Here is a 22,698-nt window from a genome sequence, read left to right on the forward strand (position 1 = left end):
ATCTCTAGGTAGAACCCCCAGCATCCCAGACAGGGGAGACTCTCTGAACCCTAGAGGGGGGAAACCAGAGAAGGGGAAATCTTAGGAGAATTTTTTTGGGCTAATCTTCATATTTTAGAGTATTTTTTAGCTGAATCTCAACTATTTTCAGTTTGGGGGGGCAGGAGTCTTCTCACTCTTTCTTATAGGCTTTTGCCTGAATCTCGATGATTTTGGTTTTTCTGGGCTGAGTCTTGGTGTTTTGGAGGTTTTTATGGACCCAGGATGTCCGGTGAGTTCTAGAGATGGACTTGGGCAGGAGGAACCCCCAAGCCAACACGCTCAGCCCTTGTTTTCCCCCCCATCAGGATTTGTCCTTCCCAAAGCTTGGGCGGATGGAGGAGGAGGCTGCGAGGAAGAGGAAGATGCCTTGGGCCCCCCAGGCAGGTGAGGAGGAAGTCAGTGTCCCTTTGGGCGGGTGTTGTGCTGGCTCTGTCAGCCCAGCACGGCCCCGGCTGCAGGACAACCCCGCTGGCGCCGCCGTCCTGCCGGGGCCGGAGTTGGGGGGATGTCCTTGGCCTTCCCTGTGGGCCGGAGGCAAATCCCCTGCCTGTCCTTCTTGCTTCCTGCCCCAGGCCCCGAGCTGAGGACGGAGAGCCCGGAGGACAAATCCCCCCGTGAGACCCTGGTGGGAGAGGCCGTTTTGAAGGGCTCCCCGGCGCAGGAAGGCAGCGGGGAGGAAAAGGGCCGGAGATCCCCCCGCAGGAGGGGCTCCAAAGCCAGCCCAGGGTGCTCTGAGGAGGAAAGAGCCAGCCTGTGCCAGGAAGGCGGCCGGAGCTTGAGGGGGAGCTCTGAGCTGGTGGTCCCTGAGCAGCCTCCCAGCAGGAAGAAACCCTTCCAGTGCTTGGAATGTGGGAAGAGCTCTAGGTGGATCACCAGCCTCCTTACCCACCAGCACATCCACACTGGGGAACGTCCTTACACGTTTGGGAATGTGGAAAGAGCTTCAGGCAGCGCTCCCATCTGATCCGACACCAGCACATTCACAGTGGGAAACGGCCCTACACGTGTGGGGAATGTGGGAAGAAGTTTCAGACCAGCTGGAATCTCCTCGTGCATGAGCGGACGCACACGGATGAGAGGCCCTTCCGCTGCACCGACTGCGGTTTGCAGATGTAATGAACTGCACCAATATTCTCAGCACAGAAAAGGGTACAAAACTCCTTACTTTTTTCCACTGTTTTCTTGGAATGACTTGTGAACTGAAAACCAGTGAGTTTCATCAGAAAGGACAGATCTGTTTCTAGACTTTCAAGCTGAGCTTTCAGGTCTGATGGAGATTCATGTCCCTTGGATTCTCCCTGCGTTTCTCTTTGGAATGATTTTCTAGAATGGAAAAAGAACAAAATAAAATCAAAAGGGCAAAAGAGCTGGATGTGAGAACAGGTTTTGTCCCACCAGTACAGCAATATCACTAAATAAGAGGCATCTGAAATGTGATCTGATGGTTTCCAGATCAAGATCAGTTTTCAAGAGTCAAACCTCAGTTGGATCATATTGCTGGGAACAGCAAACTACTGAGATTGACACAAACACTTTCTGTTCACTGCCAGGTAGACACAGCCTTTATTACAAATCTGGAGGTGCAAGTGTCCATTTCAAGGAACAGCCAACAAAAATGAGCTAAGATGCCTTTACTCATCTAAATGACTTATTTTATCCATGGATTATACATTTACTATGAAATATCAGTTAAATAATGGGATTTAAAAGCCACAATGTGGCACTTCTTTAGCACATAATGAGTCACACCTCTGCATGTCCCCAACCTCTCTCTTTTTTTCCCTTTTTCCCAAATAAACACCCCCTGAGCTGTTTGACAGGGCACAATGGAAACGTGGCCTTTGCAGCCAACAGCTCTGCAGGGCCCACACAGTAACACCCCTGACATCATGCTCAGACTGCCTTGTAAAGGACAAAGAAAGCAAAACCCTAAAAACCCACAAACCACCAACAGAAGGCAGCAAAGACAGATCAAATATTTATTATTTTCATTTTTTCCTATATAGCCCATTTTCTAAACAAGATCAGCACTGTAAAAATAAGCTTTTGCCTCTGTGTTAGGACTTTCCTTATGCCAAACAATTCTGACACAGAAATACTATTAATGCAATGTGTGAAAAAAGGCATACATTGACTTCAATATCTCCTCCTCAGAAAAAAAGGTGGATTCTTGCTGGATATCTTCGTACTTTTCTGTCAATAGTTTTATTTCTTCTTCCAGTGCCTGGATTTCATCTTCATAAACTTGATAAACGTTGTTGTCCATTTCTCAGAATCAGTGTTACTCCACAAAACAAAATAACTATATTTCTCAGGAACAAACAAACACAGAATTAATTTTTAAAAAATGCAAATGTAACATTAGGCAATTGTTTCTCCTACCTCCCTACTTAAAATGAGACAAATTAATTAGATATTATCAGTTTTGAAAACTGAAAAACTGGTACATACAGGTTTTAAACATCCCAGGGAGCTCTGACACCTACAGTAATTTATACCTCCATAAAGAATTCTGAACCTTGATTCTTAGGAACCAAATTTGACAGGAATTCTTGAAAACAGAATTAAGCTTGCAGTAAAACTGTCCTTAATGCTACAGTGTCCTGTCATCAACTTAACACCTGCTTAAACCCTAGAGAGTCCACCCAAGCTGATGCTACAAGAGCAGAAAAGTCACTTGTTCCGTAATTCTGGATGTAACAAACCTTCCTACAAAACACAACTCACTCAGCTCAAAGCATCACCAGCAGGAGAAATCATACCTTTGGCAAACCTGTGAACACAGGCAGCTCCAGATAGCAGCAGGGATGGGACAGAGAACTGATCTCTGACTTGACATAGAAAAAGAAAAAAAAAAGGAGAGTTTTCTTCAAAACAGATATTAGCTTTGAAAAAAAAAAATCGTAATTTTGTTGCATTGATTCCTCAAAGAATTAATTAAATTCAATCAAAGCTGAAGTAATTTTAAGACACAGATCACTGCACAGCCTCCAAAGATAAAGTTAAATTAGGAATCTAATGGGGTCAAAGGATCTTTAAGGATCTTTTTAACTAATCGTGACTTGATCCAGGAGCAGATGCAGCTGGTTTAAATTTGCTGTAACAGAACAACAAACTGCTCTACAGGTAAAACCCAGTCCTAATCAGATATAAAAACGGGATCCAGCTGTGACCAATTCACCCAGCACTCAGCTGGTGAGATGAGGCACAGCTGTCCCTGACACAGCAGCCTGATCTGCCTTTTGGTTAAACACCAGCAAAGAGGCACAAACTGCAACCATGTTTCACAAATAATTCAAAATAAATAAATCTCACTGTTCAGGGAAAATAACAATAACCTGACACGTTCAGAGGACTGTAGAGGATATTATGCAGCTCGACACTGATGTATTAATATTTTCAACCAGGAAAAAAACATAAGTTGACTTCATGTGTTTTTAAACCATCCCTACTGTACCTGCAAGATCCACACTAACACTGTTCAATAAAAAGGGATGAGGGGGGAATAGGATTTTGTTGGTTTATTTCGTAAGAAAGAGCATCTGAATAAGACTTATAAGAAAATAACATTAAAACATGTTTTGCACTAGAAACTCAGTGAGTAAATAAAGAATATGCAATTAAAGAATCACCAAGATTGTACCTAATCATGACTGACCCTGACATTTTGAAGCAATTTGGTGCATTAAATGCCAACATGCAACAAATAGAAGTTATCAACTTTTAATGCACCCTATTAGCTTGGGGGGATTTTTTTTTAACTAGACACAGTGAGGAAAGTTATGGTCATAATAAAGAGCACGGTGGGGAAAAAAGAAAAATATTTCAGCAGCCAGAACTTTACCCCTTTACCCCAGAACTTTTACCCTTTTGCTGACCCCTCTTTTAACAGCAATAACAGGACACACAAACTGCTTACAGCTACTTGAACCAAAGGCTTTCGCCAGGCTGCAGAAGACTCAAAGACTTGTTGTGACCGCAAAGAGCTTTAACTCCAGAAAACAAATACCCATTAATTAATTATTTTTAAGTAAATAAAAACTTCTGCAAACAGGCAAACACCTCTCCTCACCCTAAGCATGTGCACGTATATCACACGTGTGGATATACCGCATAAATGTGCATATTTATGCATGCTTGTGCATTGACAGTGCATATTCCACATTGCTACATACCTGCCCGGCTCTGAGAGGGGTCGGCAGGACCCGGCGCTCAGGGAGCGGAGAAAGGAGGACCCGGACTCGGACTCGGACTCGGCTGTGAGGAAGGAGCGGAGGCCCCGAACCCGGACCCGGCTGTGAGGGAGGAGCGGAGCCCTCAGACCCCGACCCGGACTCGGCTGTGAGGGAGGAGCGGAGCCCCCGGACCCGGCTGTGAGGGAGGAGCGGAGCCCTCAGACCCGGACCCGGCTGTGAGGGAGGAGCGGAGCCCCCGGACCCGGACTCGGCTCTGAGGGGGCGCGAGCACCACCCGGACCCAGCGCGCGCTGCCCGCGCCTTTCAAACCGCGCGCCCGGGCGCTACCACAGCTCCTCCCCGAGCGGGGGGCGGGGCACCGGCCGCGCCTTCCTCCCCGCTCCTTCTGAAACGACGGAGCCGCTGGGGGCCCGGTTTCAGAGTCCCGTACTAGAGACAAAAGGCAAAAACGTTACTTTGAGAGCCGTTCGCTTGTTTAGGTTAATTTCCGCTCGCGTATTTGCGGAAAACGCCCCCGGCTTTTCCTCCCGGTTGGTTACGCCCAAAGCGTCCGCAGTCAGAGGGCCCTGCCCATGTGTCCCCACCATAACTTGACCGGCCGGAAACATGAAGCTTGTCAGAGTGCGGTTGCCCGGGGAAGCGGAACCCTTTTTTCCCGCGTGAGGGGCGCTGGGGGGAAGGTAAATTGAGTGGCGCCGCGAGGAGCGCACATGGCAGCGGTGAGGGAGCGCGGGGGGAGCCGCGGGGGCGGCGGGGCCGGGACCTGGACCGGGACCCCTCGGGCGGGGGATTCCTCAGCCGGGGGTCCATCGGCATCTCCTGTGAGTATAGTCGGGTCTGTGGGTCTCGCCTCACCCTCAGAGAACGCTTGGGTTATATCGTAAAGAACCGGTTACAATTATCGCGCACCCAGTGATGTGGTTAAAGGTTTGTGAAGCAATAACCCGAAACCCTGGTGAGTGCAGCAGCACAGGGTTTGCAGAGCAAAGCAGGGAGCGCCGTCGCCGTGAGGTTCCTCGTGGCTTTCGGGGGGGATGATTTGTCCGTAATTTTTCATCCCATTCGCGGTAACCCCGCAGTGCCGCTGTCACTGAACTGTTGTTGTCTCCCTGCAGGAAAGCAGTGTGTGTTCCCGGAGGGATACTTTGGTTTCTCGGCATGGACAAGGAGCAGGTTTCCAAACGTTTGTATGTTGGGGGGCTTGGCCACACGGTTTCCAAGGCTGAACTGGAAGAAAGATTTGGCAAATTTGGGCGTGTTTCGGATGCAGAGATTATTACCAGGAAAGATGATGAGGGTAATGGTTTTACTTCATCCTTTATAAGTTCATTGCTTTTCACTTTGAAGTGCGAAATGGAATGTTTGCTCCAGAGACACTTTAATTTTCAGGAAATAGCTTCATTTTCAGTTTTAAAGGAAACACTGAAATGATGTGGAAATTAACTGGATGTTTCTTATTGATCAGGGAACCCTATGAAGACTTTTGCTTACGTCACTGTCAGCATTTCGGATGCAGATCTTAGGAAGTGTAAGCACATCTTTTTATTTTTCACTTATTTATGTTTTTGAGCCAAGTTGCATTGCTGATAATGCATGTAATGTTGTCACATCAGGGTGTGGTTGAGGCAGAGCTTGTTTCAATCTGTTTTATTAATTCTACTTAAAGGAGCAGTTTTAGGGGTACCTTTCAGACACAGACTTTAACCAGGTGGGCAGTGAGGTGTAAGATGCTGAAGAAACCTCAGCCTGGCATAGAAGGAGGTGTAGGGAAGTCTGGGCTATGCTTTTTTAATGTAGAAAATAGTCATTTCCCATCTCTTTGTTTTGCAGGCATGTCAGTTCTAAATAAAACAAAATGGAAAGGGGGAACACTGCAAATCGAGTTGACCAAAGAAAGCTTTTTGCACAGGTAAAAATCAGGCTTTAAAAATATATATTGTTGCTCAGTCTTTTTCGGTTTATCTGTTTACATTATGATAATAACATTATATATTATTTCATCTTCTACACTCCTTTACAGTTTCGATAGACACTGGTGGAGTGTTGATGCACATTTGATGCTGCAACATGATTTAGATCCTTATTCCCTTAAAGGGAATGTCAGGATGTTAAGTCCTTGAGCAGTGAGTGGTTGCTGTTCCATGGGAGGGGGTCCCTGCCAGCTCTAATTTAGCACATGGGCTTTGGCCCAGCACTGCTTTTCAGGCAGGATGTACTTTTTGGTGCAGGCTTGCCACAGAGAGGGAGGAAGCAAAGCTGCAGAAAGAAAAGCCACAGAGGAATAACCAAACCTGTCTGTTGGAATCACTGAAAAAGACTGGAGTTGTGGACTTCCACATGAAAGCAGTACCAGGTACAGAGGTGCCAGAGCACAAGGTATGGTGGGGTAGATGGGTGAGAGAGTTAAACCAGCAGAAAGCAAGCTCAGTGCATCTAAATTTATGCCAAATCTCTATGCCTTGTGTGAAGAATCTTAATTATTAAGGGTGACAGTCCAAACTGTGAAAAATAGGCTGAAGAAATACCTTATGTGGAGACAAGGAGAAGGCTCCTGTCCTTCTTTGTAATGACATAATCCTGATCCCACTGTCCTCTCATCATGTTAAATTAGGAAGTGCTTTGTTCCTCATGTATGTTGGGAATTTACATAAGTATATAGTATAATATACATTCATGTCACCCTTAAAAGCTTGTAAGGAGAATATGTGATTTATTTTTATACAGCATTTAATTATTTTGATGGCTGGGCTGTCAGGAACTACTCTCTGTGCTTCAGCACATTCAGGGTCAGGGTCTGCACAAGCTTGCAAGAGTAAGAATAAAATCACTAAACATGCAAATTAAGGCAAGAAGAATTATATTTTCTACAAAGTTTCCAAAATTATTTGCTAAACACAGAATGGTTTTGAAGGGATTTTTGGTTTTGGTGGGAAAGGGGAAGAGAGCAAAATAATAGTGATTCTGTCTGTTAATTCATAATTCATTCACTGTTAATTCATAATCCAGAAGCCATATATTAGAAATAGTAGTTGTAAAGTAAAGAAAGTTACTTCTTTATTATCACTCTTTATTTGCAGGTTGTAGAAATTTGGTTTTTTGGTTGGTTTTGGTTTGTTTTCTTTTTGAGAAGGAAGCTGGCTAAGGTGCACAGTACAATCATATCTCACTTAACAAAGTAAACAGAATTGGTCACAGATGGTTCTATATTAGTGGTTTTGTTACCCAAGAATAAACATCCTATTCTATTACAGGGTCACTTCCACTCTTTCTTTGTTTAACACTGATTATTTTTCTTTTCTTTTAGAAGTGGGTTGTTGGTAAATTCGGCAGAGTCTTGCCTGTCCTGCACCTGAGGAATCAGCAAAAAAGTAAAATATCCTTTTCCTATTGTTTGGGCACAGGCACAGTTCCCTTCCTCATTTTGTCATGTGGAGAAACAGTTGCTGAACAGTCTTAATTTTGACTGCTGTGTCAGACTTCATTTACTGAATCCTCCAAGTAAATCTCACAGTAATTGGTGTGGTTTGGCTGAGTTTCTTTCACTGCAAGTCAGTGGCTTAAAGGCACCAGACAACAAAGACTCCTTGTTGTCCTTTCACACCGAATCCAGCCTGTCCATAAAGACTCCACTCTGCTTGCTGGAGGAATCCTGTTGTTTTACTTCCTTAACTCAGACCCACATTGTGAAATATGACCCCTCCAAGTACTGCCATAACCTGAGGAAGCTGGAGCCAGACCTGGCACAGGCAGCTCCTGTGGCTGAGCTCACCTGGCACTTGGAAGGGGGAGATGCCAGTGCCAGCAGGAAGCGACCAGCAGAGTTCCCTGGGATGAAGAAACCCCGGAAAAAACTGAGGCAACTGGGCAGGGAGGCCCTGAATGGAGCAGCAGTTCTGTCCTCTGGGGGCCAGGCCCATCCAAACCACCCCAGCTCAGCACAGCTCGGTCAAAGAGCACAACCCAGAGCAGGTGACAAGTCTAAATTGCCTCCATCGAGGAGTCTGGAGGGTGAAACACCAGGGAGAGGTTTATTGGCACATCAAAGCAACGTTAATGGAGTGGCAGCTCAGAGTGGTTCTGACAGTGAGGTTGATTCTGAAGAGGAGATCAGAGCAATGGTGAAGGAAGAGAAAGAAAAACAGCAAGCGAGGAATGTTGAGAGTGAAAGTGACCCCCTGGAAGTTGTTGGGGATGATTTTGAATTAAAATACAGTAGTCACTGGTCCTTATGCAATCCAGATGCCATGAAGAAACCTATCAAAGGAAGTTACAAAGAGACCATGGAACATGATAATGGTTATGATTCAGCAGATACGGATGAAATTATTGCTGAAAGTAAAACTCCAGATCCAAACAGCAGCAAAACTACAAGGTTAGAAGATTCTAAACAGGTGGAGGTGAAAAATAAAGAAATATTAACTAACAAAAAAAGCGGTTTGGCAAATGACTCCTCACTGAAAACTCGAAATGTAAAAGAAGAACACATTGAAAGAAAGGGGAAAACTAAAAAATCCAAAATTGCTGCCTCACAGAGTTCAGCAGAGACAAGTGATAGTGAGAGCTCTTACTCAGAGTCTGAGCAAGGGGAGTCTGAAGCCAGTTCTGATTATGAGTCCATGATGCAAAACTGTTACCGCTTAGACCTTTCCTTAGATGACTTAAAAGCACTGGCTGCCAAAAGCACTGGGACACCTGCAGAGGAACCAGATGGTGCACAGGGTTCTGGTCTGTCCAGTGCTGAAGAAAATCCTAAGGGTAATGTAAATAAACCTAAACTTTCTAATTTTCACCCTGCAGTTAAAAAAATAACATCTGTCCTGAAGATGTGCTGGCTGATATTTTAGCAGGGGAGGAGAAGGAGGAAAGCTCCAAGGGGCAAAATAATTCACGTTTGAAGTATCGGCCCTTCAGGGGAATGGGGTCCCTTGGTGTAAAAGAGGCAACCAAGGACAGCACTGGGTTAAAGAAGGGGTCTGTAGGAAGTTTAGGACTGGAAGCTTGTGTGTCTCATTCTGGGGAGGAGTCATCTAAAAGACAGCCCAGGAACCTTCCATTCTGTTCACTTGAAGCCAGCAGTGAAGAGACACAAAACGTGCCTTGTGAGCAGCACGAGGCACTGTCAGGTGCTGCCTCCTTGGCAGAGCAGAGACATCAGCCTGTTCCCAGGCCACATTTACAAGGGAAGAACAAGGATGGGAATTCTCTACAAGCCCAGAGTTCAGAGCAGGGAGCTGCCTGTGCCAGCCCTGCTCAGAGTGACAGTGGGAGCAGTGACGGGGACAGTGACGCCTCAGGGGCCCACAAACATGAAACGGCAACAGAAGAGCCCAAAACTACTTTCCAAAAAGTTGAAGAGGAATGCAAGCAATAAAAATGCAGAATGTGAAGCTAATGCATGTGAGAATGGGAAGGCAAGCCTTTTGGAAGATAAGGAGCTTTGTCTTCATGCTGCTGCCTCAAAGGGACCTACAAGAGATAAACAGGTGCAGGACAACCAGAGGAGGCTGGCGGCTCTGGAGGAGAGGCACAGGGAGAGAGAACTGCAGAAGAAACTCATCCAAGGAGCTCTTTCAAACCTGGTAATTACACTCAGAACCTCTATCTGAATAGTCCCCAGTACAAGGGAAAGGGTAAATAAGATGTGTGGATTAAGATTTTTAAAGATGGCATTCTGGATTTTCTGATGCACTGCCAGTTTGGAGCGTACACAAAGTGGTGCATGCCTAATCCCTGGAATGCCTCTAGAGTTGCAAGAGGAATAGCAGGTGTCATGGAAATGCCTTTTAGATACTTCTGTATGACTGCAGCAAGTATTTGCTATGTTTGACTTGCCATTTCACCCTTTCCTAGGATAGCCAGGCAGCAGGGAAGCACAAACACATCGTATTCGATTCAGATGTGGAAAATGAGGCTGAAGTGGGTGAGACGTTGAAAAAAGATGGAAGTTTGGGAAATATGCATGGAGAAGTAAGTGTTATTAGGAAAAAGACCTGTATGACTATGCCTTTTATTCTGAAGACTGTATTTTATCATAGTGAAGTGTCAGAAAAAAGTAGGTAAGCTTTGAATTAACATGAATGATTCCTCTTTTTGTAACATCAGACAGGTTTGAAAGAATTTAACTGTCTATCTGATAAAGCTTGAGAGCTTGGAGAATTTGTAAGGAGATTGAGATTTGTATAAAAGATATTCTAACTTCAGAAGAAAAAGAATGTTTGTGTAATTAGTTTTGAAATTCCTCTGCTTTTAGTCAAAGGAAGGTGAAGAGTTTTGGCTTGAGCAGAATGGAACTACTCTGCTCTTTCCAGCACTGGACAAACAATCTGATGCAGTATCTTGTTTTTAAAGTGATGTTGAGCTCCAAAGAAGCTGTGTGCTGCTGCTTCTTTACTCTGATTTAGCAGATTCTTCAGGGTTTTACTCCCATGGTTTCAGTACAATTAAATACTTTTGTTTTTTCTGGAATAGAACTTCTTGTATATCACATTTTTTAGTCACATCTCTACTAAAGCTTTAAACCACTGGATTTGCTTTTGTTGGGTTTTTTCCTCATAAAGGTAGTAAGATTGGGGCCATTCTCATGATTTAATTAGCCATTGATATTTTTAAATTGATCTCCCTTGACATAATCAGGGAGATTTTTATACTTAAGTATCTCATATTGTAAAACCTGAGTTACCCTTTAGATGGGAATTCTGCCTGTGGTAAAACTTCACAGTCATGATTATAAACCAGAATTCACAAGGTGTCTATACAGGATAAGATCTGAAGCACGTGGATCAGTGAGTTGGTTGTGCAGGAAATCCACTTTTTCAGGTAGACTGGAAAGCACACAAACAAAGTTGGTACTGATTTATACCCTCAGACCTACGTGAACAGCTCATTTTCTGTTGTTTTTTTTTTTCTTTTTGTTTAACAAAGGATAAATCTGCTCCCAAAGCTTCAGGCAAACTGTTTGACAGCAGTGAGGACGAGCAGGACGACACGGACGATGAGCGATTCAAAATTAAGCCCCAGTTTGAAGGCAAGGCTGGGGAAAAAGTGAGTGAACCCATTGCTGGAACTGAGTTCTCCTTCTTCTAAGTCTCTGTAAGGCCACTTCAGAAGAACATAACTTGTAGGCTTGTGTTACTGCTGAATATGATTGTTATGAACATAAAATAGAGTTCCCTTAAATAGGGGAAGGAGCAGCCACAGAGGAAATAACGTGTGGTGCCGTCTTTGTATGCAAAGAAATTTCTGGAAAAGGCCTCAGGAGCTGAAGGTTATTAGTATGTTACCATTAATTATAGTAAAAAAAAAAAAGTTATAGAATGTTGCTGATTTCCTGCTCCAGTGCTTAAGAGCATCTGCTTCTCTTGTTTAGCTCCTGAAGCTGCAATCCCGATTTGGCACCGACGAAAGATTCCGCATGGACGCTCGGTTCCTGGAGAGTGACAGTGAGGAGGAGGAAGGTAAACCTGGCCATATTTCCTGGGGGTAGTGGAACCATGTCATGGAGCTTCAATTTTTGAAGCAGCTCCTGGAGTGCTTTTGCTTCTTTGGTGATTCTTTAAAGAACACAGCCCAACTCTGCTGTGACTGTGCACAGTAAATGCTGGTGGCTGGGTCTTTTAAAGGACTGTGTTGCAAAAGTATTTGTAACAGCTGAGGGGTGTGTGGCTGATAAATCAACTTTTGAAAACAGCTTTTAGTGCAGCATTATACAGATTGTGTTTATCCACATGGAAAAACAGTGGTGACTTAGTAAATTCACCTTTTTGACCATTACATTCATTTAAGCTGTTTTGTAGCCATCCTGCAGTCTGTGGCAGATTTGGCAGCCTTAGAAAGGTTTATTTTTTAATTTAACAGCAGAAAGCAGAAACACTGATAAAGGGGAAAAAAACCTAAATATCCCCCTGCCCCCAAAAAAGGAAAATTTTAACCCAGTTGTCAAGATTCACAATTTCTTTCTGAAACTTAAATTTTTGCCTGGTTCTGCTACTCCCTTCATTGCTTTAATGTGATCTTCTCTAGAGCATCAGTCAGTGGCAGAGTAGTTGCACAGTTATGAGGTATAAGCAGGGAACAAGTTAAATAACTGATCTGACTTTCATGTGAAATAGATACCCATGACTGTTCTAATCAAAGATTTTCTACAGTGCAAGGGAAAAGGCCTCTAAGTAACTTTAAGATGAACAAAGTGATGTGTTTTGATGGATGTGAGCTCTTCTAGTACTGTAGTGATATTATGCATCAAATATTACAGGCTTAGCAGGGAAAATGTAATGTATTTATTGTTCTCTTAGCAGAGACAAAGAGCTTGAAGGCAGATGAGGAAGAGGAGCTTGCTGCAGAGAAAAAGAAAAATCTGCAAATACTGGGAAGCCTCTTGAACATCAACCTGGAACAGCCTAAGCCAAATAAAACAACCACCAGTGCCAAGAAATTCAAGTATGACTCATCCACCATCAGCAAAGGAGTTTTAGGGAGGCTTAATTTTTGCCACTGTTCCCTAACTAAAATTTCTGCCTAATTGGCTGAGAAAAGTAATTCCTTCCTTGTCTGTATTTGAAGTCAGTATTTAATGCACTTTCTCAGTCACTGACTGCTTAGCAGGTATTTTCTAAATGCCAGTTACATTTTGGAGGTTTTCTGGTAAAGAACTCGATGTGAATTTGGATCCTGCTGTAAAAGTTTGGGGTGGCTTTCAGTTGGGCCTTCAGAATGTCTCATGGCTTTTCCTTCCTGTTTTCACAGAGATATTAATGCCCTTCGTTATGATCCCACAAGAGAGGACCATGCAGTTTTTGAAAGGAAGCCAAGTGCTGCAGAAAAGGAGAGGTAATATTGCAGCTTGGTAGCTATAGTTGTGATGTTTCTTCCTGTGCAGAGATGGTTTTAGCAGCAGACTGAGTTTGAAACTATGCACACTACTGTTTTTTCTTTAGTTCTCTCTGTGATTGCTAAAATGAACATACAGCAGGAATTGTGAGCACTAAAACCAACCTGTAATGTTGTCTTTTCTTGCTAGTCCATCTACCCTCTGTGTGCCATTTCCTGTCCTCACTGAAGGTGAGAAAGGTCAAGTCATGGACTTGAAGATTTGCAAATCTGTGAGAAGAGCATATTAGCTCTTAACATTTCTCTTGCCAGAAAAGAAATCTGTTCTATATATCATCATTTAGTATCACATACTAAGTGAAAACTCCCTTAAGGATGTGGATCATTAAAAAGGAGGCTTGTTCCTGCCTTTAGAATCAAACCTCAGATGTTTCCCCCCCAGTGCTTACCCTTAAAAGTGAACTCATCAATGTGCTTGGAGAAGTTTAGGAAAACATTGAGGGCTCTGTTTTCTTTTAAAAACAGATGTGTTATGTTCCTGCCCTTGAACAATCTCATTTCAGTAAAGTTAAAGGGAAGAAGAAGAAGAAGGAGGAGAGTGAGAAACCGCCTCAAGTATCTGAGAAAATCTATTATGATATTGCTGCTGATTTCAAAGACTTGTTTGGATCCTCGAAGAACAAATCAGAAAGAAAGGAGGAAATACCCTGGGACAAGGATGATGCAGAGGACTGTGCCTCACCTGACCATTTGGGACCTACATCTGGGAATGATGCAGCTCAGGAGCCAAGTGGCTTCAAGTTTTCCTTCTTTGGAGACACGGAGAAGTCGAGCGTAAAAGAAGGTAAGAGCAGAACACGCCCAACAGTGCCATTTGTAGTGGGTCAGTTGTGTCAGGCACTGCAGAGGGATATGGTGCACAGAAATTCTGAATCCAGGGGATTTTCAGAGGCCAGAGTCAGTAATGAGGCAGAATCAGTATGGTCTTCACTTACTCTTGCCAAGATGCACTTTTAGCTTCCATCCCTGAGAGGGATGTTTGGAGAAAGAACAGTTGTTTAATTGGTTTTTTGAACAGTCATGGAAAAGCTTGTTGCCATCCACTAAAGTTCTGAAACAGGGGGAAAAGGTGATCTACAAGTCAAATCAAGTTCCGTGTAACCCAACGAGATTTTAAGTAAAACGTGTGTTAATGTAGTAGTATGAGCAAAAGAAAATCTTAGAGTTGACCCCAAGAACACTCCAGAACACTTTATTGTTTACCTAATTTTACTATTGTACCTTTAGAAAATTGAAACTGAGTGACACATGATTATTGGGGTGTCCTAAACTAAGATGAAATTGTTATGCAGTCAAGATTAAAAAGTGCTAAATCAAGTCAGTTAGTGAGGCAGGAAATAAATTAAACCATGTGAAGTTAACTGAAATATTAAAAGAAAAAAAAACACACAAAAAACCCAAGGTCCCCACATTTCTGCTGACTTCAGTGTCTTCTGAATGCAGTAAAAAGCTTTCAGAATACATAAGAGGTCCCTAGAACAAAGTGGAAAATACCTGAGCAGAGATGTAGTTCAGAAAACCTGGGAGGGGAGGTTTCTCTCCTTCTTAAACCTGCCTTTTCCAGTGTAAGTATGTCACTTGGAAGTAGGATTTTTTTACTGGTAAGTAGAAGAATAATCTGCTTTTTTTTCTTTTTAATTGTAATATTATTGCAGAACCCTACATACTTGAAACAATAAAACCTGTAAAAGTCACATGGCAAGAAGATCCACGTTTCCAAGACAGCAGTTCTGAGGGTGATGATGAGCCAGAGGCATCAGAAGTTGAAAAGGACCAAGAAATGCAAGTTACAGTTGTGTTTGTTGTCTACTTGGTTGTAGTACTTTGATGCTGTGAGAATATTGATAGCAGCACCCAGGTCATGGGAAACTGAGATCTTTGTGTCACACCTCTGAGCAGTGGAAGTTGTCTTGGAAAACCATTCCTTGCTGCACAGAGTGTGATAGTCAAAAATCCCAACAGCCCCTTTGTCATGCTGAGTATAAAAACATAAAAGCTGAGTTTCTGGTTGAACACCTGAGAAATTAGCTGGGTAATTTTGGTTTGACCCAAACCAATTTTGGTTTGGCTAAAACTCAAAGTAAGTTTTCTTTTAAAAAATGGTTTGGTTTTGTTTTTTTTTTTTATAGACAGCCATATTTGGTTACTGTGGAGTAATGTTCTTGGATGCATTCTCTTTCTCTGAAGCTTTAACTTGTGTTAGTGGAATTTGATGGTAACTTTTGTGATGGTAAAATTCCCCTGTGTTTGTCCAGGTTTATTTCTTTGCCACACAGAGAAAGTATAAGATTTTTCTTCTTCTCCAAAGATGATGAATGACTGAGAGGTACAACAGAACTTATTCACTTTCACTCCTTTTTTTTTTCTTTTAACTCATACTGAAATTCAGTGAGGAAAAGATACTGCCTAGTTATTTGTTTTGTAACACAGATGAGAGGTTTAAGAAAAAAAAATAAATTGCCAATTTCTGTCGTTACTTGTGGTCTGAATTGTGGTAGAATCCCATGAGAAAGTTCTGGTAAAATAAATGCTGAATATCTGTCTTGCTTTCCTTTTTTTCAGATAATTGCCTAATATGTGGCTGGTCTTTCAGGCCTTACCAAAAAAAAAAAATCACTTGACAAGTTATCTGGACATTTTGGACCCTTTCAGGCATATATGTGATCTTTAACTTTCTCTTGTCTTTCTGGTGTTACTGTTAGAAATGCTGAATATTCTTATTAGCCACATATGCCCATGTGGTTCTCAGTCCTAATTAATCTGGGGGTTTTTTTTGTATGAATATAGTGAGTTTTTTATTTAAAACCAAACCAAACACCACACCCCCAAACACCACAAAAACAATTGCTTGTGATGTTTTATGCACTAAATTATCAGGACAACCTCAAATAATGTTTGTTTCTTGAGACATATTAGGTAACTATCATTAAATATGTTGCTGTGTTAGTACAGTTACTGCACTGCAATCTTCCAGAAGTGTTTAACCATATTAATTTGTTCTTTTTTGTGCAGAGGGCCCTAAGTTATTTTGTAGATCAGTAGATCTCAGTGAAGAAAAAGATGGTTGGGAAGACAGACGTAGATTATTGCTTGAGGTGAGTATTTAACAGCTGTGGCTGAAAGCTGAGCATGAGGAGGGAACACGGCTGCTTATTTGCATAAAAACATAATTCAGGACCTCTAGAAAGGCTTGAAATTTTGTAATTACCAAGGAACTAAACTTTTTTAGTATAAAAGTGAGTATAACACCATGTTAGGATGTCCAGTCAGGCAAATTACTGAATCTCTGCGTTGTACAGGACCAGTTACTTAACTGTATGTTAAAAAAGTGTTTGAGACAAATAGGTGAATTCAGAGACTTGTATTATTCATTATTATTTTAGTCATAATATTATATTTTAAATATTTTCAGGAATGCCGGAAGAAGCACAAGGATGCAAAAAGAAAAGTGAAAGCAAAACAACAAATATTTTTTACCTTCCTGATCAGAAATGTTTCATGTTTCATCTCTGAAGAAGTTGCAAAACAATGTTACTTTTAAAATACTTCCAGAAATCTAGTGGGAAATAATAATTTTGGCAAAAACTACTCAGACTTTGTTTCTACATAGTAACATGTTTATTCTGTCAGTTCAAGGTTTGTACCAAGGTCTGGGGATTTGTATGTGTGTGTACATATATATATATATATACACACACACATATATGTATATGTATATATATATACACACATATATATATACATATATATATACATATATATATATGTATATGTATATATATACACATATATGTACATGTATATATATACACATATATATATATGTATATATATGTATATATAAATATACATAGGGTTTAAATGTGACTTGCTGCTTTCTAGGATTTTTGATAATTAGATCATGTAACAAAGACATTCTGCTGTGTCCTCTGGCCCCAGTGCTGAACAGGGCTGAGAAAGAGCAGATAGCTCTGTGTCTATAAGACTATAGAACTTGTATTCTGCCTAAATAATAGAGATCATATTTACAAATATTCAGAATGTGTTATTTGCAGGGTGAAATGTCCCAGAAGTTAATGAAAAGACATATATAACAGAGCAGACTTATGAAATGGATAATTTGTATTTTAAGAGATACTAATGTGTTTAAATATAATATTAATAATACTGTCCTAACAGCATTGAGTTTAAGGTGGTGGTTGTCATAGGTTTGAAAAGAGATGCTGGAATTTTCTTTTTCTTCCCTAGGGTCTCAATCCACCCCCCCATCTGTTTCTTCTGGGATGGGGGGAGTTGGGGACGGGGTGGGGGCAGAGCGGGGCCGCACATGCAGGGGCAGGGAGAGAGGGAGATCTCCTGTGGAAGTTTGTGGCTACAGGGAGAGTTGGGGGAGTCCTTTGTTAGGGGGCTCTTGGGTTTGGTCCAGGACCGGACAGAGTGGGAGCCTGGTCTTTGGCCACTGCTTTCCCTTTTCCTGAGGGGAAGTTTTTCTCCCCATGGGACACCTTGCAGAGAACGACTGAGAGAGAGAGAGAGAGACCAACCCATCTCAGAGCGAGGTATTCTGCTTTCAAGACTGTCTGTGGGGAAAAAGGGACTTCTTTGCTGGCTGTGAGCAGCTGTTGAACTGCCAGGACAGTCCTGCCTTCTCTCCCCCCTCCCTGGGTTGCCACAGGTTTCTCCCACCACACCTGGGGAATTGGGACTTTGTTTGTGTTTGTTCTGAAAGTTTTTGATTGCACCATTTGTTGTTTATTTAGATTTTGTTAATAAAAAGCTGTTTCTTTTCCACACTTCCACCTGAAGTTTCTTAATTTCTAAGTGGTAATCTTGTTAGAGTTACACAGTAAGCAAATTATTCTTTATATTATTGTTCAAATAGAGTACCATTGGCCTCTCCAGTTGCGTGTTTGAAAATGGATTCTGTTTCCAGAAGTGCAAGAAGTTCGTAGGTCACCAGGGAGTTTGCTGTAACTGCCTGTCTGTGCTGCCATGGACCCCTGAGGGAGCAGGAAAGCAGCTGAGTGCACCAGTTCTGGAGCACGGGGTTACTCCTTCCCAGGTGCAAGACCCAATGGTTGTCTCTGTGCAACATGATTAGGGGCCTCTGTGCCCAAAGCTTGAGCCCGCCCAGGACTCGCTGGACAGCAGCAGAGCCTTGTGGTGCCTCAGCCACTCCTCCCAGTCCATATCATCAGCAAACGTGCTGAGGGTGCTCTCCGTCCCTTCTGCCAGGTCACCGGGCAACCGGTCAAACGAGGGTGCCCCAGCACTGAGCGCCGCGCTCACAACCCTCTGAGCTCTGCCATTCAGCCAGGTCTCAACCCCCTCAGGGTCCACTCATCTAAGCCACACTTCCTGAGCTGCCTGGGAGGGGGTTCTGGGAGGCAGGGTGAAAAGCCTTGCTGAAGTCATGGCAGACAACAGGCACTGCTCTCCCCTCATGTACCCAGCCAGTCACTCCAGCAGAGAAGGCTAGGAGACTGGTCAAGCATGATTTCCCCTTCCTTTTATTCCACAGGCTTAGAGATGACATGCAGTATGAGCTGTTCTGTCCCCTTTCTGAGGATGGAGGTGACACTGATGGGCCTGTCATCTCCTGGGTCCATCTTGCTGCCCTTTTTGAAGACTGGAGTGATGTCAGCTTTCCTGCAGTCCTCAGGCACCTCTGCTGGGGAATCAGCGTCCCTGATGTGCTGGCAGTGTTCCCTGTGCCAGGGGCAGGAGCAGAGATCTGCCTTGGCCAGGGCCGGAGCCCTGGAGTGGCACTGCCTGAACAGCACTTTTTGTGCAACAGTGGCTGCCCAACAGTCCTCGGTGGCTGCCCCAGGGCCTGGCATTTGACCCTGCGCTTGCTGCAGCAGCAGCCGCCCGGCTCTGTGGTTACCGAGGGCTCGGAACCTCGGTTACCAAGGGGCTGCCTCACAGTGGGTGGGGGGAGCTGGGGCCATCCCTGCCCGTATTTCAGGTGCAGGGTGCTGATGTCACAGTGGCCACTGTGACCCGTGAGGCCAAGGGCACAAAACGGGACTCTGGGCTCAGGCCCAGTGTCAGTGTTACCTGACAACGAGAGGAGAAGGAAGAGGAGGGACAGCCCCTCTGTTCCAAACGCCTCTCGCTTCTTTTGCACTACAGTGTAGTAGCACTTGGAGGAGACCTCAGTGTTCCTCAACCAGACGACAGGAGGAGACGGCAGAGAGAGACTGGGCTCACACAGGGCTGACCAGCGAGTCAGGGGGCTCTACGCCTCAGGGCTCTGGCCCTGTGTTGCAAACTCGTCTCACATCTGCCTCAGAACCAGTGTAGGAGCACCTGGAAGAGACCTCGGTGTTCCAAGGACAGGGACCCACTGCTGACAGTCACCATGTCACGCAGGGAGCAGGCGGCCCCCAGAGGGAGGGAGCCAGGTGAGAGCAAAGTGCCCCTCCCTCAGCCTGGCAGAGGGGCTGTCGGGGCGGGCAGTACAGGTGCCATGCCCGGGGCCATTGTCTCTCTCCTCTCCAGCATGCCTGCTGTGTCGGAGATCAGAGGCTGACTCGGACATCTGCGGGGAAAAACTCTTCATACATGGGTTCTGTGCCCACGAGAACTGCCTGGTGAGTTGCTCTGTGGGCTCCCTCCACTTTTTGACAGGCAGTCCTTGCCACTCTCTCCTCATCAGTAAGTTTCATTTTCCTGCAGTTTTTTGCCAGCAACTTTCCTAACCGCCCGGTTCATCGAGGAGGACTCTGGTGTCTTCACTCATGGGAGATCCGAGCTGTAGTCTCCCAGGCGGCAGAGCAGGTGAGAGCCTGACTACAGGAGGGAGATTTGTGCCAGGCGAGGTTTGCTGGAGCTTAGCCCAGACCCCAAGCAAGAAAGCCCAGCCCTTCCAACCAGCTCTGGGACAAGGAGGAGGCCCTGAGGCTGCTGCTGATGGGGCTGCTCTGCTCTTTCCAGAACTGCTACATCTGTGGCCAGATCGGGGCCACCATTTACTGTTGTGGAAGACACTGTGAGCTGAGCTTCCACCTGCCCTGTGCCAAGCAGGGACGCTGTGTCACTCAGTTCATTACACCGTACAGGTACCTCCTGGCCCCTTCTCACCACCACCAGGGAAGGGCCCAGCACTTCTCACCTCACTCACCCTTTTCCCCCCAGGGCCTTCTGCCCCACACACAGCCCAGAGCAGGCAGTGGAGGCAACTCCAGAGCCGGGCACCCAGTGCCTCATCTGCATGGAGCCTGTGGAGGACAGAAAGACCTTCAGCACCATGGTGTGCCCAGCCTGTAAAACTGCCTGGTTCCACAGGGACTGTATGCAAGTAGGAGTGGTTCCCTCACCCCGGGGGGCACAGCAGGGGCTCAGCAGCACCAGGGCCTCACTCTGGCTATTTGTGTTTCTCCTGCAGGGACAGGCTCTGCATGCTGGTTATTTCTCCATCCAGTGCCCCCTCTGCAGAAATAGTGACGCATTTCGCAAGGATATGCTCACCATGGGGATCCGAATCCCCTACAGGTTGGTGTCCTTCTGCCTGGCTCACAACACAGGGGTGCAAGTGCTGTGCCATGCCAGGGCCTGCCCCAGCAATCCTGGCCCTGCCCTGTTCCGTGAGTCCCTGGTTCAGCTTCCCTCAGGAGCTGGAAATGGCACAGGGGGAAGAGCAGGGACACCCTGCACCTGCCCGATGCCGGGGCAGAGGGAGCTCATCAGTTTTCCTTTTCCATCAGACTACCAACATGGGAGAGCTTTAATGCATTCGATGAGCTGGGAGACAGACACAGGCACTGCGATGCCAGTGAGTGCCTTTTTCCAGGAGGCAGGCAGGAGGCAGACGAGGAGGGGTAAGTTGCCAAGGCTGCACCCCAGGGCTCTGCAGGGCTTGAAGCAGAAGAACCCAGGAGAAGAGCTCAGAAAGATAATCCCATGCTTTGGACACTTTGTCCTCACCTCCATGAACCCGTTTGCTTTTGCAGGCCCTGGGAACTGCTCCTGTGCTCCTCCTGTGCTGCTGAGGGCACTCACAGACGCTGCTCTGGCCTGAGGAACAGTATAACCAGCTGGGAATGTGATGGCTGTGCTGGCCTGGGCACATGTAAGAGGCAAAGCACCCTGTTGACCCTGGGCCTGGTGTCCCTGGGTATGGCAGTGGGTGCTCAGGGTGGGTTTGGCGGAACCTGTCAGCTCCAGGAGGGCTGGAGGCACTGCTCTGGCCTATCCTGCCCCAGGTCTGGGGTGGCCTTGACATTCCTGCTTCCCCTCACAGCCACACGAGATGAGTCGGGGCTTGCTGGTGTCAGCGTGGCCAGACAGCCAGGACTGGAGCCTTGTGATGGCTCCAGGGAACCCGCGACCATCAGCCCCAACACAGGAAACCTGGTGCTATCAGGGCTGTCTCCCAGTTCTGCACCACTGGAGACCGTCAGCCCCAGCACCAGCACCCAGGTGCCAGCCCCTGCATCTTCAGCACCACAGACCAGCAAGCGCCGTACCAACCGACAGGCAACATCGGAGCAGCCTCTGCAATCCCCCTCACAGGGGACGGGCAGCTCCAGCCCTGACAGTCAGATAACATCAGGGTCATCCCAGAGCAGCTTCACAGAAACTGAGGACAGCAGCTGCTCCAGCAGTCGGGGGCCTGACCGCCGGCAAAACCACCCCCGCCGGCAACGTCGGGCCCAAACTGCACACTTTCGGTCCAGAAGTCCCCTGGACAGGACTCATGTGACAGCACCAAGTCCTGGGAGGCGCAGGACCAGGCAGAGACCATCAGGGACATCCCGCAGGCGAAACCGCTCCCGCCTGCAACGTGAGACACCAAATCCATCCGGCCGGTCCAGAAGTCGCCGTGACAGGAGCCAGGTGAGAGCACCCAGTGCTGGGAGGAGCAGCCACAGCCGGGAGACATCAAGGACATCCGGCACACAAAATCGCTCCCGCCAACAACATCAGGCCCCAGATCCATCCAGCCGGTCCAGGAGTCGCCGTGTCAGAAACTGTGTGAGAGCACCAAGTACTGGGAGCCGCATCCCCAGCCAGGAAGAATCAGGGACATCCCGCAGGCGAAACCGCTCCCGCCTGCAACGTCAGACCCCAGATCCATCCGGCCGCTCCAGAAGTCCCCTTGACAGGAACTGCACGCCAGCACCGAGTGCTGGGAGGCGAAACTCAAGGGAGACAGCAGCCAGGACTTCCCAAAGGCAACAGCACTGCCGCCGGCAGCGTCGGACCTCAAATTCATCCAACAGATCCAGAAGTCCCCATGACAGGAGCCGTGTTAGAGCACCAAGTACTGCCAGGCGCACTCACCGGTGGGATGGTGAGACAGGGACCCACCGCTGACACGTCCCACGTCAGCCAGGGAGGAGGAGGCCTGGAAGGGAGAGAGCCAGGTGAGAGCAAAGTGCCCCTCCCTCAGCCTGGCAGAGGGGCTGTCGGGGCGGGCAGTACAGGTGCCATGCCCGGGGCCATTGTCTCTCTCCCCTCCAGCATGCCTGCTGTGTCGGAGATCAGAGGCTGACTCGGACATCTGCGGGGAGAAAATGCAGAAACATGGGATCTGTGCCCTCGAGTTCTGCCTGGTGAGTTGCTCTGT

At 45.9% G+C, this 22,698-nt stretch overlaps 2 protein-coding genes and 2 pseudogenes across 3 annotated transcripts in view; 3 read left to right on the plus strand and 1 right to left on the minus strand.

The window, feature by feature from the left end:
- The window catches only part of LOC127474847 (PHD finger protein 7-like), a 165,410-nt gene extending 142,921 nt beyond the window's left edge, over positions 1-22,489 (plus strand). The window contains exons 1-8 of one of the 2 annotated variants that reach the window (XM_051796156.1): positions 19,509-19,531; positions 19,629-19,720; positions 19,806-20,188; positions 20,265-20,621; positions 20,834-20,947; positions 21,080-21,198; positions 21,370-21,799; positions 22,352-22,487. In XM_051796156.1, coding sequence (XP_051652116.1) covers positions 20,040-20,188; positions 20,265-20,621; positions 20,834-20,947; positions 21,080-21,198; positions 21,370-21,799; positions 22,352-22,445 — 1,263 coding nt within the window. In that variant the 5' untranslated portion in view covers positions 19,509-19,531; positions 19,629-19,720; positions 19,806-20,039 and the 3' untranslated portion in view covers positions 22,446-22,487. Of the gene's footprint in view, positions 1-19,508; positions 19,532-19,628; positions 19,721-19,805; positions 20,189-20,264; positions 20,622-20,833; positions 20,948-21,079; positions 21,199-21,369; positions 21,800-22,351 lie in introns of those variants that run through there. The other variant, XM_051796157.1, reaches the window with a different exon arrangement.
- The window catches only part of LOC127474808 (uncharacterized), a 1,366,245-nt pseudogene that overhangs the window by 1,091,003 nt on the left and 252,544 nt on the right, over positions 1-22,698 (plus strand).
- The window catches only part of LOC127474840 (zinc finger protein 883-like), a 177,877-nt pseudogene that overhangs the window by 19,768 nt on the left and 135,411 nt on the right, over positions 1-22,698 (minus strand).
- Positions 4,936-8,038, plus strand: LOC127474931 (nucleolar protein 8-like). The gene is made up of 7 exons (XM_051796262.1): positions 4,936-4,957; positions 5,354-5,535; positions 5,704-5,766; positions 6,069-6,147; positions 6,467-6,614; positions 7,543-7,606; positions 7,913-8,038. The coding sequence occupies exons 2-7, from the start codon at positions 5,397-5,399 to the stop codon at positions 7,930-7,932; spliced, it is 513 nt and encodes a 170-aa protein (XP_051652222.1). The 5' UTR covers positions 4,936-4,957; positions 5,354-5,396; the 3' UTR covers positions 7,933-8,038.

The sequence above is a fragment of the Manacus candei genome, unplaced genomic scaffold, assembly GCF_025592945.1.
Source record: "Manacus candei isolate 608988 ecotype Guabito, Panama unplaced genomic scaffold, ASM2559294v1 h1tg000045l, whole genome shotgun sequence".
Lineage (NCBI taxonomy): Eukaryota > Metazoa > Chordata > Aves > Passeriformes > Pipridae > Manacus > Manacus candei.